General features: G+C 49.4%; 1 protein-coding gene across 1 annotated transcript in view; it reads right to left on the bottom strand.

Moving 5' to 3' along the window:
• The window catches only part of LOC135201663 (cilium assembly protein DZIP1-like), a 54,225-nt gene extending 38,504 nt beyond the window's left edge, over window positions 1–15,721 (bottom strand). Inside the window, exon 1 of the mRNA XM_064230776.1 lies at window positions 15,318–15,721. Within this exon, the coding sequence (XP_064086846.1) occupies window positions 15,318–15,680 (363 nt within the window). The 5' untranslated portion in view covers window positions 15,681–15,721. The remainder of the gene's footprint in view (window positions 1–15,317) is intronic.
• Window positions 15,722–18,298: the final 2,577 nt, after the last annotated feature.

The raw sequence follows: 18,298 nt of genomic DNA, 5'->3' as shown, positions 1-18,298 counted from the left end.
TAGGCAATGGTATCCACCTCGGTCATAGCCATGGAATTAATGGATCTGGCTAACCGCGATTTGGAATCGAATTCCGCCTGAATAAGGCTATCGGGAAGCCTAGGTAGCTTCTCACCAAACTGCTCCATAGCACAGTCTGGTTTGAGTTTGCCAGCTGAGAAGGTGTTGGGCAAATCTTCCCACAAATTCACCGGCTGAAGGAAGTAAAGGAGACGTAGGATCTGCTTCCTTCAGCTGAGGCATGGAATCCCCCTTCTGGGCTGCTGGAATGGTGGTTGTCGCGATCTTTGTCAAGAAAGGGAGCGGGGTATCTCTTCCTCGTAAAGATCGTAAACGGACTCTTAAAAGGTTGGATTTTCGTGTTGTTGGAACAATCCATGTCCTCTAGACACCTGAGCCATTCTCTCTGAGCCTGGTCTCGTGAATAGAGACTGTCTCCTTTGGTACCTTATCGTCCCGAGTCATGGCTGAGGCGGTGAGCCTGGCGTAGCCGATGAACGGAGCTGAAGGTCTTCCGGGTAGAACTCGAAGTCTTCAATCCTCCGAGTTCCACATTCCGGGATAGAGATAAGCCCGTCCTGGAAGGGGGCGTATGACGCTACTCTCCAAGGGTTGTTCATTGAGAACGGAGGTAGAGTCATACGGGGGTAATTGGGCTCCACCTGTGCTGAAAGATGGAGAAGAGGCTAGTGGAGCTTGGCTAAGTCCGGCTATAATGTTGTCCTGAGAGGTGATCCTATCAGACAACCGGGAGATCATTTGTTCCATGCTGTTCTTCAGAGAACCAACCAGATCGCCCACTTGTTGCAACAGACCAGCGTTGGAGTCCAAAGCCGGAGCTGCTGCGGAGGTGGAAGGGTGGCTCTGACCGGAACCAAAGGAAGCGGAACTGACGACTCCGCTGGAGTATGAGATCTCTCCCTGGAGGATTTACTCCTAGAGGACTTAGAGCCGGACCCAGAAGCTTTAGATCTCTCTGCTCCGGGATTCCTAGCCGGAGACTTACGAGAGGAAGATGACGCCGACGCCGACTTTTTAGACGACGACGACGTCTTCGTCAAGGTTTTCACTGCTTGACCTTGACCTTGGGTCTAACGGAAGCGTCAGGAGAAAGTATAAAGTTCATTACCCGTAAAGCCTTGGAAGGATGGAGAGGTTGCAGGGGTAGAAGATCCAGTAGCACCCAAGGGCATCCCTTGGGTGTCCAACGTACTTACCTCGACCAACAGGTCGTCTACAACCTACCATATGGTTCAACATTAATATCAAGCGTCGCGACTTCCGAGGAGATGTCCTGGCCTTGGTCCGTCAACGAGGCAGCCAGCTGTTGCTGGATGAAAGCGATAGTCGGGGGGGCCGCCTCTGCTGGGTCGACGTAGCCTGTAGCCTTGCCTCCGGGGAAGGATTAGTACCGCCAACTTCTTCTCAAGAATGTAGGGCATACCCTTGGCGGCGTTCTTCCCAAAAACCGCCGACCCAGGCCCGCAGGGTTGCCAGTGCGGTATCCCTCACAGCCGGAGCCTGGAAGAGAGGGTATTGATTAGATTTTAAGATTAAACTTAAAACTAAAACCAATTTAAAAGCTTAACTTAAAATTATAGGGGCTACAAAACCCCATGAATTTTATCTTAAGTTAGGGATTAATGTAAAAACTTAAGCACTATAACAAATGAAGACCAGTTTAACGGAGTTGGAATACTTACCCCGTCTAAGAGCTGGCTCACCAGGTCATAACAGATGGTACACGTCTCGTGGTACCAGACCTGGATGTCCCCGTGCGGAGTCGCGCATGGGAGCATGGGAACCCGGCAACTTCATGTCCCCATGGGTCTTGAAGTGTGGCGGCGCATCCCGGATGCTCACAGTTGGTGGTCTGTAAGTGAAAAGACACATGAGTATCTTAAAGACTCTCACTTACAGGCTAAAGGACAGAGGAACTCCGTTGCATGCCGGAGCTCGGAAAAAATTTGGGCATAACCCCTCCCTTCCCTTATCGCCTGAATAGGCTATAACCCCGGAGAGATCCGGTGAAACAGGTAAGGGAGGGGATGGTTTAAAGTAGCTTAAGATAAACTTAATAGTTTTAACGAAATAGATCTTAAACCTATAAAACTCGAACGTACCGGACTAAGTCCAGTGCGTGGCGGAGTGTCGTAACTCAGCGAGACGGAGTGGTTAGAGGGACCAACTGTCTGCCCCGGTCCACCCTGCTGGGTGGACTAGCACCTTTTTTTTTTTTTTCCCCCCCCCAGCTGGATGCCAGGTCTCCGGTGGGTAGTAAAGGAGCCCTAGTAAGGTGGGAAAGAGCGAGAGGACATACAGACTCGGGCTAGCAACGGAGCGACGGAGTAGCAACGGAGGGGGGGAAAGGCCAGTCCCCCCCCACCTTACCATCCGGCCGGACCGAGAAGCCGGAGAGGTCGAGTCCAGTCTGGGTCTGTTCCGCTCTACTCCCTCCTCGCCTGGGGGGTAGAGAGAGGCGGGCTCGGGTATGGCGGAGCGAGCATGGGCAGACCGACCCACCCCCCCGACTCTATGGAAGAAAGACGGTAGGGGGGAAGGTGACTGGACAGGCGTACTGGCTGCCCCGTGATCACGTAGTGACCATGGGGCGGTAAGTACAAAACAATGGACAACATAGCCTAGAAACATAACCAGCTGATCAGAGAGATGCTATCGGGAAGCAACCGAACTGAAGAGCGGTAGCATAAAGGCCCTGGGCCAACACCTAGGCTAAAACAAAGCCAGACGCCTAACTAACCTAAACAAATAACATAAAAATAATTCAAATGAATAATATGAAAGAAAGAAAACAAAATAGTAGGAGAAAAAATCCAGGAGTGTACGATTAACCCGAAGGAAAGTCTACCACTCATGAGCTAGCCGAGGCCGATACTAAGAGCCGTGGCTAGGGTCTGGATGGAAGGAGCCTACATAAGGTAAACGACATGCATGCATGACAAAACCGTGTAGACCGTACCCTAAACAAGCGGATGATTAAATAGAGCGTACTTAAGTAAGGGGATGTTCTGGTATGGGTGACCAAGAACGAACCCACCACGAGGCAGAACATGCTGCCATGCTTCCGACCTAGAGTTCGTATTTATACCTAAAAAACGGCAAATACGGGCTCAGGGCCGGAAAAACCAAATAGCAATAAACACTGAGTACTTAACTTAGCTGCTGCGATGGCTGCACGCTCCATGATAAAGAAATCCAAAGAAAAGGGCACAAAAAAAAACACAGAGTAAAAAAAGGGCACGTGTGTATCGTGTGCGCTTAAACTTGGAAAAGGATGTCCACCAGAGGCGCAGCAGTCGGCAGCATGGGATGGAGTAGTAGTAGTTGCTGCCCACTCTGTGGGTCTGGCTCTCCTCTTGTGGGGATTTTGTAGTGGGAGATTTCTATTGGCATTCGGCTCGTGGTAGTGGTCTCACTCGCCATAGTGTTCATACCAACACCCTCTTGGAGGGTGAGCGAGTCAGTTGTACTGACCTTTTTCTTTATTTATTTATTCTCTGGTAATGTTTGTTAGTACATTTACCCTAGAAATAATAGATTAAAGGATATTTCGCGCAGCGACACGAGCTGAGCCGCCAGAAAAACTAATCCGCTATTTCAATGCTGCTTGGCGAGAAAGTAAGAGTTTGCAATGAAAGTGGAGTCTTTCAATAATGAAAACACAGGGATTGTACTGCCTGAAGAACAGGGAGGATGTTTCTTTTTACTTTGGAAGCAGAGCTAGTCGGGCGGGGAACAGGCGAAGTCTTCCGTCATTCATTTACAATTTGGGGTGAAAAAAAAAATAACTGAATACCTTACGAATTAGAAAATGTATATTAGAAGACAACACTCAAATTGTCTGAAGAAAGTCATTCTGTGTCATCGCAGCAGCCGATGGGTCAGGTGTGATTGAACAGAAGACTAGGCTACAGACTTCTGTTGTACCATGGGGTAAACAGAAAGATGATAACAAGTCTAATGAGATATATGTCTAAAAATTCTTGCAATGGTAAATGTGGTGCAGGAGAGATGGGCATTATGTGAGAATTCCGATCCAACCAAAGACCTAAGTTTGTGATTAGCCTGGCAGAGAGATTCGAATTGGTAGTTAATCCTCAACAGAGGAGAAACAATACCAAACCGAAATGAATCTCGGAGAGAGAGCAGTACTAAGAACAGACCACTCGCTCAACTTGTCATACTGAGTTGCCTGGTAGTGCATTCCATGAAGTGTAAAAAAGATACACTCAAGTATCTGCATCTTAACTGAAATGGGAGGGAAGAAAACCCTCTTGTTCAGTGATCATACAAATACTGTGATATTGTTGGGAAACAATACTACTAGTTATCTCAAAATCAAAACCGGTAACTCTTGGGAGACCCGAAAGGCTGTCCCAAGTTTCAGGTTAATTAAGAGAAAGTACTATTCATCTTGGTCACATACCAGAAGAATTACAAACTTACAAATATGCACCTACTACTCAGACAATACAACTGATAACAGAAGCATATTGCAAGAGAAACATACTAGTATATTTGTTGGTTCCTGTAAATCGCACTCCAGCCTAATTCTTCTTCATTTGAGGGACAAGAATAAGGACTGGAAGCAGACCTCCTTCATTCTCTAATGAAAAGAGCAAAGGTGAAGTTTTCCCAAAGGGAGACTTCTATGGTGATAACAGGATACCGAAGACAACTAGTTCAAGCCGAACTGGTTGTTCCCAAAACAGTAGCACTGGAGAGGTGCTCAAACCCCTTGGTGCTATCCATCCTGAACAGATCAACGTATGTTCAGTAAGATCGTAAGATTGAACCAAAAACATAGTCTCTTGGGTTCGAACTCTGAGGAGTAAACTCCATAGAATTCCTCTTATTTCCTTGTTCATTCCAGTATAACCAGGAAGTAGAGGGAAAAAAGAGAGGAGGATTGACTGTACCTCCCCACTCTTCCCTCAAGTTGCGATGCTCTCACTTTGTTACATGAAGCATTCATTGCTACAACAGTTTTGTTCTAGCCAACGCGAGCGAAAGTTGACTGGAGTTAAATGCAGTAAAAGCTGGCGAGAACTTGCCACATCTTGCTACGCATCTATCTTCTCCGTGATCGAACCTCACGAAGAGGACCACACAGAGGACCTCCTCCTATCTCCTTCAGATGCCTGGTCCCGAGGGACAGCGACATCGATCTTGGCACCTAAAGAATAATCATTCCTGGCTTTCACAGGTGGGTCCAAGCCACCAACACTGCTCGGTCCCTTCTCTCGCCCTGTGTCACTATTGTGATGGAGAGAAGACTACCTATCACTCACTGACTGTAAAGGGGGGTTGTACACTCGGACACACCTGTACACGGGTATACCCGATGCAGCCTCGGTTCCATGAGCACCGCCCTTGGAACCAGACAGGAGAACAAATTGGGTTTGAACTCCTGGAGCTCCTAAGACACTATATTGTGTGGATAGCATCCAGGTTCCCGCTCTGGAAGGAGCAGGTGAGCTGAAGAGACAGCCAATTACTTCCTCTCCCTGGAAAGGATGCAGACCCTTAGAAATCTCGAAGCGAGACTTCTTAAGGGGTGGATAATACCTACCTCTTCTTAGGATGTGGAACCCATTTGAAGAGGGAGGTTAGGAGGAGTCAGATGATGAAGACGAAAGACGATGACCTCGTGAAAGCTCGCAGCAACACGGGAAGGGAGGGTACTATGTCCTAGCAAAGAACCGCACCGATCAAGAGTTCGTTCATTAGAGCCGAGCACTCAGATCAGCAGAGCTGTCTGGTCGAGCTGAGCCAAGCCAAGTGAGCTCAGCAGATCACCACTAAATAATTATGCGTGGTAATTGTCAACAAAGAACTATCACTTCTTCCCAATTAACTGTTCTCCTGTGGTAAAGACTCGTCTTGCCATCCAAGCACTCGTAATAGTGAGCGCTCGGCGAGCGTTAGAATTCGTAAGAATTCCCACGCTCTACGAGAAAAACCTGACTCTTGTATGACAATAATCAGGTCAGCCTTGTCTCACCATGGGACTCAGCAATATGATGAAGCCGAGCACTCGGCAAGCGCCAAAGAAACCAAGGGAATCAGGCACTCTGTGAAACTCCCAATTATTGTAATAATCATCGGGAATGCCCGTTGCCCAAATGTTTGGAAATCTCAGAAAACCAAACCATTCTGTGAACACTAGAAATTCCAAGGAATTTAATGGCTTAGCGAGACTCCCGATTTTCATAATAACAATTACCGGGAATGTCTGTCTCACCTGAGTGTTTGGAAATTACAGAAAAACCATAACACTCTGAGAATGCCAGAAATTCCAAGGAATTTGAGCATTCAGCAAGATTCCCGAGTATTGTAGCAACAATTACTATCAAGAATCCTTGTCTTGCCCAAGTGTTTGCAGATCACAGAAGACATAAACACTCAGAGAGTGCTAGAAATTCCAAAGAATTTGAAGCCCTCAGCAAGACCCACGAATTTTGACAAGCAATCATCGGGGTGGGGCCCCTCCTCGACTCCTGTAAAAATCAAGGAGGAACGGGCATAAATAACAGTCTTAAATTTGAGCATTTAAGACTGGAATGAGAGTACAATTCAATAAAATATACAATCTACTCTTTAGTCAATCTAGTTTTGCAACAATTCACAAAATACCTGAAGCTAGTAACACTAGAGTCTGACATGTTGAAGAGACAAGTTGGTAACTAAGTCCAAAAAACGATCTAGTTCTTTAGTAATAAGAACCTAAAACTAAATAGAAATCACCGAATCAGCCAATGGAATGTAAATAATGCTTCACAAAATATTGAAAAAACAAAAGGAAAAGTCAAGACGTCCAGAATTAACTGCAGCTGACAACCAGTCTGTAGCCATCGGCTGGCAGAAACAAACTGAGCCCTTTGCCAAGTGGTTCCTCTCTTACCCCAAAAGTGGGTAAGGTCATTTCCACCTAGCCAAAGTAGAACAGAAAATTAGCGCAATCTGTGAATTTCAGAAATTAACTGCCTGGTGAGTAAAACTCTTAGCTATATAGTAATTACTTGGTAATTCCCATAATTAAATTGCCAAAGTTATTGATTAATGTAAAGGCATAACATGCAACCATCTACTAGTTAATGTAATGACGTAACATCCTAGAATTACTTTTAAGGCAAAGCTATTATTGGCGTCGCCAGGAGCCTAACCAGTAAACAAAACATAAATGCAAATGGCATTGTTACAACAGTTCGTTGATGACTTATTGAATCAACTGAAAAATAACAAAATATCACAATTTTGAAGTAAATTTTATTTTTTCTAACTATACAAACCTGAGGTCTTTTACATAGGGATATACTTACAGCGCAGCTGGACCGTTCGTAATCTTTCTAACAAGGTAGTTCCATAGTAACTGCTTGTCTGATGGTCGGGAGTCCCGCCCGACTGGAGGGTAAACATTCACTTTGCTTTAGGCCCAGGAACAGAGTGAGGGGTGGCATGAGGTGGGACTATGTGTAAAGGACCTCAGGTTGTATAGTTAGGAAAAATACAATTTACTTCAAAATTGTGATTTGTTCCGACACGTAATACAAATCCTTGGTCCTTTACATCGGGAAGACACTTCTTGGTGGGTGGAATCTGAGTCTTGTGAACAGACTGGTGTTCATCCGACCTTGGTTCCCTCCCTGGTCGTAAGAGCAGAGGGAGGGATCCTAGCCTCTGTCCAACTGATCGGAGTGTGCACTGCAGGATCAGTGGTCAGACCTCTGGACCAAATTCATAAGAGGGAGGCAAGCGTGCCTCTTATGAATAGCAAGCAAGAACTAGTTCCTACGCAAGAGTAAATATAAAGTCTTGGGTTTGTCTCTCGCTGGCGTCCACTTCCCCCCTTGTTAGGGAAGTGGTGGATAAGCGCTTCCATCCCTAGTGAAAGGGATGGAATGGAGTTCAGTTATGTAGCTTACCTGCATCGATCATCCTGTCCATGGTGACAACCGCCGCCCTCTGCCCGCAGGGAGAGGGAAGAAAAGAGGAGGAAGAGATGCTAGTCACACTCTCATTCACTCTTCCATTCATGCAGTCTCACAAGGATGAGATGCTATCTTGTCCAGTCAGGGAGCTGGGTAAGCTACCCAACTTGTTGAGCAGCCACCACGGGTCCCAAGGAAAAGGTCTCCAAGGACCTGTGGGCGATATCCTGAAGGTAGAAGGAGGTAAAGGTGGTCTGGGTGGCCCAAACCCTTGCCTTCAGTACCTGTGCCACGGACAAGTTTTTGCGGAATGCAAGGGTTAGACCAATACCTCTGACTTCGTGGGCTCTCGGACGAAGAGTACTGGTGTCGGCACTCCCCTCTGAAGCGTACGCCTTCCGAATTACCTTGTGAAGCCAGAAAGAAATAGTGTTCTTGGACACTTCATTCTTGGTAACCCCGGTGCTAACGAACAGGCGTCGACACTCAGGCCTGAGGTGACAAGTGCTCTTCAGATAGCGAGCGCCGTAGCACCCTCACAGGACAAAGCAGCATCTCATCCGCATCAACGTTGGCGAAGTCTTTCAGGGAGGGGATCGTGAAGTACTCGAACCGGTCGTCAGGGACCGAAGGGTTCCGAGTCTTCACTACAAAGTCCAGGACGAAATCGAGCGTCACCGATCCCCATCCCTCGAGTGCTTAACATTGAAGGAAAGACCGTGAAGTTCTCCCACTCTCTTCACCGAGGCCAGGGCCAGCAAGATGGTCCTGAGGGTCAGATCCCTGTCTGACGACTCTCGGAGCGGCTCGAAGGGTCTGCGAGTAAAACTCCTAAGTACGAGAGTCACATCCCACCCCGGGGGCCTGAGTTCCCTGGGTGGGCAAGACCTCTCGAAGCTCTTCATTAGGAGTGAAATTTCCATAGAAGCGGAAAGATCGACTCCTCGCAGTTTAAGGACTAGGGCCAGGGCAGCTCTGTAGCCTTTAACTGCAAAGATGGATAGGAGCTTCTCTCGGCGAGGAAAGACGAGGAAATCCGCTACCTGCTGAAGACGGACCACTTCCCCTGGTACACTGCTGCAGAGGACTGTCCCCCCCCCCCCTGAGGTAAAACCCCCTGCCATCTCTGTTTTGCTGCTCTTGGGAGAAGCCTCTTGCTTGCAAGAGATGGTGGATAACCGCCAGCCAGGAAGACACAGGGACCAAACTGCTCAGTGATACCCTTCCACGTGTGGTTGGCACAGGAATTTGTGCCAGGGGGGAATCTCTCGCAGTGCCTCGGAGAGAAGAGCCAGCAGGTCCGGATACCAAACGGCCTGAGGGCATTTGGGTGCCACCAGAATCATCCGAAGATTGCTGGTGACCAGCACTCTGCTGATCACCTTGGGAATCAGACAGAACGGGGGAAAGGCGTAGACTGGGAGATTGTCCCACAGGTGCTGGAACTCGTCCTCTGCAGCTGCCCATGGGTATGGCACGACAGAGAAGAAAACCTTGAGTTTTCTGTTGTGCCGGGTGGCGAACAGATCCACAACTGGACGCCCCCAAAGGTCGAAGAGCCTTTCTGCCACATCTGGGTGAAGAAACCATTCAGTCCCAATCACCTGATTCTGGCGGCTGAGCTTGTCTACCACTTCATTCCTCTTGCCTGGAATGTATCTGGCTGACAGCTCTACCGAGTGGGCTACAGCCCACTCGTGCACCTGCATCGTCAACTGGTGCAACAGGAGGGACACTAGGCCCCCCTGTTTGTTGACATATGCCACTACCATGGTGTTGTTGCTCATCAACACCACTGAGTGTCCCATCACCCATTCCTGGAACTCTTGGAGTGCGAGGAACACAGCCTTGAGTTCCAGGACGTTAATGTGAAGGTGCCTGTCGTGATGCTTCCACACGCCTACAACCAGCAACTCTTCCAGGTGTGCGCCCCATCCCTCGGTCGATGCGTCTGAGAACAGCAACATCTCTGGAGGGGGAGTGCACAGGGGCACTCCTATTACGAGGTTCCTGTCGTCTAGCCACCAGGCCAGGTCCTGCCTCACTTCCTCTGTGGGAGGAACAAGGAAGGACTGCAGATCTCGTGCCTGTGACCAACACTCCTTTAGTCTCCACTGGAGAGACCACAGATGAAGACGCCCATGAGGGACTAACTTCTCCAGTGACGACAGGTGACCAATCACGACCTGCCACTGCTGAGCTGACTGTTCCTGTCGAGACAGGAACCGTCTGGCTGCCTCCCCGAACCTGCTGATCCGCGAGCCTGCGGGGAAGACTTGCCCTGCTACCGTGTCGATCAGCATGCCCAGGTACTTCATCCTCTGCTTGGGCTCGAGATCTGACTTCTTGAAGTTCACCACAATCCCCAGATCACAGCAGAAGTCGAGGAATCAATCCCTGTCCTAAAGCAACTGCGAGCGAGAGCTCACCAGGCCCAGCCAATCGTCGAGATACCTCAAGAGACGTATCCCGACGGAATGAGCTCAAGCCGACACCAGAGTGAAAACTCGTGTGAACACCTGTGGGGAGGTAGAGACCAAAACAAAGTGCCCTGAATTGGTACACCTTCCTGTCGAGGATGAAGCGGAGGTACTTCCTGGAGGACTGATGGATGGGTATTTGGAAATACGCATCTTTCAAGTCTACCAAAAGCATGAAGATGTTCTCCCTGACAGAGTCGAGCACTGAGCGTGCAGTTTCCATCGATCATGAACCGAGTCTGGCGAACGAATCGGTTCAAGGGAGAGAGATCTATCACCGGTCGCCAGCCCCCCGATGGCTTCTCCACTAGGAAGAGTCGGCTGCAAAAGCCTGGCAACTGATCTCGTACAATATCCACAGCTCCCTTGCTCAGCATGGACTTGACTTCTTCCCGAAGCGCTACATCCCTGGCAGAACCGGGAACGTATGTCTGAAGGTGGACCGGTTGAAAAGTGAGGGGTGGCCGCTACTCGAAGGGTAGCAGATATCCCTCCCAAAGGACATCCACTACCCAGGTCTTGGCTCTGTAGCGCTGCCGAGTTGCCCAATGGCTCGCCAGGCAACCACCCCCCCTTCCGGCAGCAGGTGAGGGGGAACGCCATCCCTAGCGTTTCCCCTTTCTTCGACTTCCGCTTGGAGGAACCCCCACAGGAGTGGAAGGTCTGGGAGGAGGGCTGACGCTCACTCGAAGCAGAAGTCGAAGGCTGGGTCTTTCCTCTAGACCTCGACGCAGCTGATGTCTTGGCAGAGGAAGAGCTAGCCAAGCTCCGAGGCTTGGCCGCAGTTGCTCGAGGCTGCCCAGAAACCTTCGAGACTGCCTGGTGAACCAAGAGGTCACTGTCCTCAGTGCGCCGCTGTTCCACCGCAGCATCCACCATCCCTCCAGGTAAGAGAGAGGCGGAACCCAGCAACGGTCCGTTCCGTAGACCCATCATTACCTCGCGACTGGCTGCTCTGGTCACCTGAGCGAGGACTACGTCCCAACATCTCAGGACCAGGTTGGCCCACAGGTTGGCCATCTGGTAGGCGAGGTAGGAAATAGCCCTACCCCCAGACTGACACAGTCTCCCGAACGCCGTGTCTCCTTCGGGAGAGATGGGTCCCGAGGAGACTGCGACTCTAGACACCGTGAGGAACCACAGGTCCAACCAAGAGACTGCTTGGAAGGCTGCCATGGCAGTCGCTTCGAGGGCCGATCCCTCTTGCTGTGAGAACCAGAGGTTTTCGGCCAGCAGGTGATGGAGAGGTACCCCCGGAGTTAGCCTAGCTATCTTCGGGTTAACCTGCTTGGTCGGCAACGGGTCCTCCGATGGCACGTAGAAGGAGGGGGAAGCAGCTTGTCCGACCTGCTGGCCCTAAGCGAGCCCTCCTGTCCAGAGACATGAGAGTTCACCTGGACCAGCACACCGTGGCCCTGGGTTCCTTCTTAGGACCCAAGAACGACTCCAACCTCGATGGAGGTTTGGAGGGCGGAAGCACTGATCCTTCCCCGAGGTCGTTGTGCTGACAAATCAGCGCAACGACCTCCGCAAACGACCTCTGGATCTCGGGAGTGATCGCGTCCTGAGACGATGGACCGTCAAATCCATCCAGGCCGGTCAGCTCCCAAGACCCTCCTCCTTCAGCAGGAGGAACCCGGTCAGACCTCTCGTGGCCTCCTCCAACCACTTGGGCATACAATCTGTTCGGTCCCAAGACTGTGCCAGGCTTGTAGGCTCTCGTGGCGCTCCTCATGGTCACTCCTAATCACTTCGCTCCTCCGGTGTAACCCGAGGAGGTTAAAGGGATAGGAGAGGAAGACCTGACACTCCCGCCCTGCCAACCAGCAGAACCGGTGGGCTGGGAGGACTGCAGGCAATCGCCAACCCGCAGTGGCGACCGGGCTACAGGTCTACAGGTCCCGCGGTCTCCCTGGGGAGAACCGCTGGACCGAAAACGGTAGCGACAGTCCCGAATGTCAGGAGAGCTGCTACCAGTCAAGCGATCCGTCCGGTCCACGGTGGGAGCGACGGTTAGGAGACCGGTAGAGTCCACTGGCGCGGTGGGAGCGTGCACCGTCCTCTCGACGCGTCATGGTACCTGGCCCAGCTGAGAATGGGCCTGGTGACCGGGGGGACCTCTTCGTGGCCTCCGCACGCAATCGGTCTGGTGGGACCGTCGCGTCAACCCTGGGAACCAGGGGATCGCTGCGAGAGCGATCGCCAGCCTGGCGAGAGTCACCTGAGCGACTCCCACCAGTCTTCCACTCCGTGCCTGGGTCCTGGCAGCGAGCAGGCTCAGCCGCCTGGACCCTGGCTACTGGTGACCATACACTCAGTGACGTGAGCGAGCGAGCAGCTGAGACGGATCCTGGTGCAGAGGTGGAACCTCTGGAACCAGGAGACGAGGTACCAGCGGTAGCTGGTGCCCCTGCGGTCCCTGTTTTCTTCTTCCCTGGGGAAGGAGAGACGGGCCCCGTTCCCGAAGGAACAGGAGGACCAGAGGAAGACCCACCTGTCCCACCGGAGCGAGACGACCCTTAGAAGTCTCTGTGTGAGATTTCTGGGGGGTGGGGGGGGGGGGGGGGGGGGGGGGGGGGGGGGGGGGGGGGGGGGGGGGGGGGGGGTAGGCCACCTTCTTCCTCGGCTGTGGGGCCTTGGAAGTCGAAGGGGAAGAGGCGGCAGCAGACGACAACAAAGAAGACAACGGCACCTTCCTCTTCTTGGACCTCTTCTTCATCAGCTTCCTCAGGACCACCGTCAGATCCTCCATCCAGGACGGAGCTGGGGGCCAGTTGCGGTAGCAACACGGCCCACAGCACGTTGCCACCTGTCTGGAGGACCTGCGGTGGGAGTAGCAACACCACGGGCAGGAACAGAGACGGCAGGATCTGGTACTGGAACGGCGACGGCAGGAACTGGTACTGGAACTGGAGGCCGGTCGAGCGGTGAGCTCTTCGGGCACTCAAAGTCAGGGGCTGGGGCAAGGAAAGCAAACCCAGGTGGTAGGGCCAACTCCTCTCGCAGCACGAACGACAGCAGGGCCTGCACAGCAGCTGATGGTGTCGCCGTCGTCACGTGCTGATGGACACCAGGTGAGGCGGAGCAGCATACCCAGGTGTCGAGATGGTGGTCGTAGTAGACATCACCGGGCCATGAGTTACAGGAGCGGCCAGTTGGTACGAGCAGACCCCTGAATTGCTGGGGAGTGCCCAAAAGGCCCAGCTAGAAACTAACCACATACAGACCGCCTAGCTCGAGGTCTCCCCCCACCGCGGCGGCAGTAGTCCACCACCTGAGGTAGGCAAGAGTTGGGTTAGTGGGGGGGGGGGGGGGGGGGGGGGGTTTTGGGGGGGGGGGGGGGGGGGGGGGTTTCCCCAGCCTCACCCCCATGGGGGGGGGGAGTTTCCCCCACCCCCGAATGTGAGCAGAAGAGTACCCGGTGGCCAGTGGGGTTTTTACAATTCCAATTCCACGTCGGGGTGCCAGCGCCCCCTCCTTCCTCTGCGCTCGAACAGATATGTCGAACGACAAGGCGGAAACACGACACGTCCCCGCCCAGAGGGGAAAGGAGCCATACGGGGGAGGAGTGGCTAGGGCAGGAAGGAAAGAGGAAGATGTGTCCGTGAAGCAGAGCTGTCCCACCGGTAGAGACTTTTCGAACGACCCCTTGGCCCAGTTTACGGCACGCTTTTCCTGCTCCCTTCCCCTCCCCGTAAGGCGCTCCCACTTCCCAGCACCGAACCCATGGAGCCCGACACTGCCTTCCTCTTCCCGCCCGACCTAGGAATCATAACAAACAAATTATGACCACAGGCTCGGCCGCCCAAGAAGCACTACGTTCACGGCCTTCGGTCAGCGTGAGTACACAACATGGAAGGCCCCGCCAATGACGGGCCCTCCACCACCCTCGCCATAACCTCTGGTTGGTTGGGGGCCGGGGGGGCTTCTCAGTCTCGTGGGCTTGCATGTTCATTCACGATGCAACCACAAGTCACAATGAAAATACAAAAAAAGAGAAAATAATAAGTACTTACGGTAGGATTCCCTCTACAATTACTACCAGTAAGTGAAAAAGCGACACAAGGAATCAATTCTTTGTTCTCGAAGGCGTATTGAAAGCTCACGATGATGGCGGGCAGAGCGGCGAACACACGTCCTCATCCGACAGAGGCCGAAAGCAAAGTGAATGTTTACCCTCCAGTCAGGGGGAACTCCCGACCATTGAACAAGCAGTTACTATCGAACTACCTTGTTAGAAAGCTTACGACCGCTCCAGCTGCGCTGTAAGTATATCCCTATGTAAAGGACCAAGGGTTTTTATTACGTGTCAGAACAAAAGGGGAAAACTCGTCCTGAAAGATTTCAGCTTGTAGGCTACAATATATGCATTCCAATGGTTAATTTAGAGAAGCCTCCATCGGAATCCAGTAAAATAACCGGAAAATAATGAACAGAACTACCGCCACACCAAGTGTTGCCACCACAGACAGCAGGAAACGAATAAGGATTATCTGCTAGGTCGTTCCAATATTCCGTTAGTGGAACAGGCTGTTACCTACACAAACGATATTGAAGTGCTACCCACAAAATTTTGAATTTGAGCTGTCGTACAAGTGGAAACAATACGTACCTATGTAGTTACTTGGTAAGTTACTTAAATAAAAATCTTTATATGTAATGAGAACAGCAAAGCATGGCAAACTGAAATAAGCAAGGTAGCAATATCCTGTCTTTATTAAATATGACCCATTCCCACTCAGTAACCAAATTTAGTATTCCTCCTACTTCATCAAGTAGAAAAGGCAGCTTTATTCACAAAAGGCAGATAAAACTGATGTAAAATATTAAGGTTTTCATTTATACAATATAATACATTACTATAATACATTACAGTTTTGATTACCTGTTGATACTTCTCTGTAATCTGCTGTACATCATCCTGGGACTGTTGTAGTTGACTCTCTATATATTCCTGTGACAGGAAAAGATACTGGATAATCAACTGAGCTAGTCGATACATTTTCAGAAGGCTTCGTTGACCTGAAGGTGTGCTAAGGTCAAACTCAGCTTCAGCATCACAAAAAGTTACATGTGAAATGTTTTCTTGAAGAAATTCTATACTACATCCAGATGCTAGATCATGAAGATCAACTGAAGCCAATTTATGCCAGTCAACCCTCTCTCGTCTCTGAGAGGGAAACTCCACAGTTGGAGGAATGACTGATCCCCCAGCTGGTGACATAGAACCCAGCCTGGTCCTCATCATAAGCTTTTTCTTAGATGCTCTTGTTCAAAGTGTTACACATTTATCCTGAAAGATAAAAGTTTATGAAGCACATTTACAAAGATAGCTTAATATTTATGCACAATAATAACCTGTTTAGTATTCTAAAGACTGTTACAAAATTTAAGACGACAGAGACAATTAATTGTATAGCTAAACTTCTTTTTAACTACGTATAATAAAATACCCAGAGGCTTTTAACAAGCTATAGATAGCTGTAATCACATCAATGAAAGGACAGCAAACCAAAATGGTAAATGTGGTCTGATAAAGCTATTTGTGAATGAAAAGAGCTAGAAGCAATTAGAAGTAATGGTACATAGCATATATTCATTATTCAGTGGTTTGCTAATGTCAAACAAACCATTACCTTAGATAGCTTTCCAGTTCAGTTTGAAGTGTTACCTGCATCTCACAATCACACTGTAGTGGAGTCCATCTGTGCTTATTTCTAAAAACACTAAACATGAGTTTGGTATGGTTAAAATTATATTTTGCCTTTATTTTATAAAAATCCAAGCCAAGCATTCCCTAAAAGAAAGTTAAGGTACAAGTTCAAAAGGTTTTCCTATAATGTCAAGCCTCATCTGAAAGAATACCAGCATTCTTTGTCTAACCATGTAGAAAATTCTAATGACACTCATTGACACAAATAAGAGACTTTATTTCCTTTCAAGTTTGCTTTCAAACTTGGAGCAATTACTGAAGAGGATCTTCAGGGTGGCATATGGATCAATCTGTTCTTATCTTAAGTTGTGGGCCTTGCAGAGCAGATCTTCCTTTAAAGACAAAGTGAAAGGGGGTGGACTCCAGTGCACTGTCACCCTAATCCTCAGCCTCAATTCTTTCTCTCCCCTCCCACCCCACTACTATTATGTAACGTTTACTGTACATTAGCAGAGCTACCTTGCCAACATCACAGTTTTTGAAAGTAAATTGTATTTTTCCTAACTATACAAACCTGAGGTCCTTTACATAAGGAACTACTTTCAGTGTAGGCTGCAATACATCCGTTAAATTCTTGAACAAGGGGGTTAGGTAGTAACTACCGTCTGTTAGGCGGGTAGGCCTGCCTGCCCGGATGTAAACACTCCACTTTGCCATTCGGCCCAGGTTCAGATTGAGGGGTGGCATGAGGTGGGCATTAATGTAAAGGACCTCAAGTTTATATAGTTAGGAAAAATACAATTTACTTGCAAAAATTGTGATTTGTTCCTACATGATATACAAACCCTCTGTCCTTTACATAAGGAAGACTCACTGATTAGTGGGAGGAATGTGAGTGAGCCTCTGGAAATGATTGGAGTTCTGCAAACCTGGGCTATTCCTCCTGGTCGTAGGAGCGAGAAGTGCCCTGCCTCTGACAACTTGATCGGAGTATTGGAGCTGCATGAACAAGAGTCAGACTTCTGAGCCTTTTCGAAATGAGTGAGGAATCGTAACTTATCTGAAAAAGGGCTGGGAAAAATATTTAGAGTCGAAGGCATTAATGCAAAGTTCTGGGAAGGATTTGCATTATTGCCAGTCTCCTTCCTCCCCTTGCTAGAGGATGGAGCAGGATTGCTTCTATGACTCTGATAAGAAAAATAGAAAAGAAGTTCAGTGTGTAAGCTTACCACATCAATCCCCCGACCAGCAAGTATAAGTTCAAATCCTATCCTCAATCTAAAGGAAAAGGAGTGGAAGGACAAGGAGGGGGAAGTGGAGAGGCCAGTCACTCTGCAACCCTTCTTACCTCAAGAACCGCACCCCATAGATGAGATGCAACTTGTCCTCTTGAAGGAGCCATGTAAGCAAACACAACCCGAGAGCATCCACCACCAGTCCAAGGAAAAGAGGTTCCAAGGACCTGTGGGCAGACCCAAAGGAAGAAAGATATAAATATGGTCACAATGAGACCTCATCTATCTCCCGGTCCAACATATTCTTCAAAGTGATGAAATGTACCCATCCACTGGACATATCCAACTGCAGAGAAGTCTCTTACGATATCGTAAGACTCGGAGAAAGACGTGCCATTAGACACTTCTGCTTTGGCAGTCTACAGTGGATAAAGGTACTGACACTCAATGAAGGGTGTCAATCCTTCATAGGTACAGAAACACACACATAGGACAAAGTAATGACTGATCTGGATCAACCAATACAAAGTCCACATGCAGGAGATCACAAAGGATTTTGTGATCTCCTGCAAATCGTCTATCTTGTGTTGCCAACAATGTTGAGACGAGATGATGAATCTCGTAAGGCCTGTGCACATTAAACGAGTTCAAATGCCTTCTAAAGACCAAGGTCCCTGTGATGGCAAGACAGAAGTTTCTCATCAGTAGTTGAATCTCACCCAAGGAGAATCAATACTATAGTACTTAGTGAACGACTAAGGCGAATGTGGACCTACGTCTTCACAGTTGAATCGAGAGAAGTAAAATCTCACAATTCTGATCATAAAAAGTCCTGTGATGACACCAACCAGTGAAGACAGCTCTAATCCCTGTTGCTTTAGAGAGGACTGAAAAAGTCATTCCGCTACTTCATTGCTGCTCGAAAAGAAAGTCGGAGTTTGCAATGAAGGCGGAGAGCTTTTCAGTAATGAAAACAAA

This window comes from Macrobrachium nipponense, chromosome 28 (assembly GCF_015104395.2).
Source record: "Macrobrachium nipponense isolate FS-2020 chromosome 28, ASM1510439v2, whole genome shotgun sequence".
Classification (NCBI taxonomy): domain Eukaryota; kingdom Metazoa; phylum Arthropoda; class Malacostraca; order Decapoda; family Palaemonidae; genus Macrobrachium; species Macrobrachium nipponense.
The sequence above is the reverse complement of the archived record's forward strand: the minus strand, read 5'-3'. Positions and strand labels throughout refer to the sequence as shown.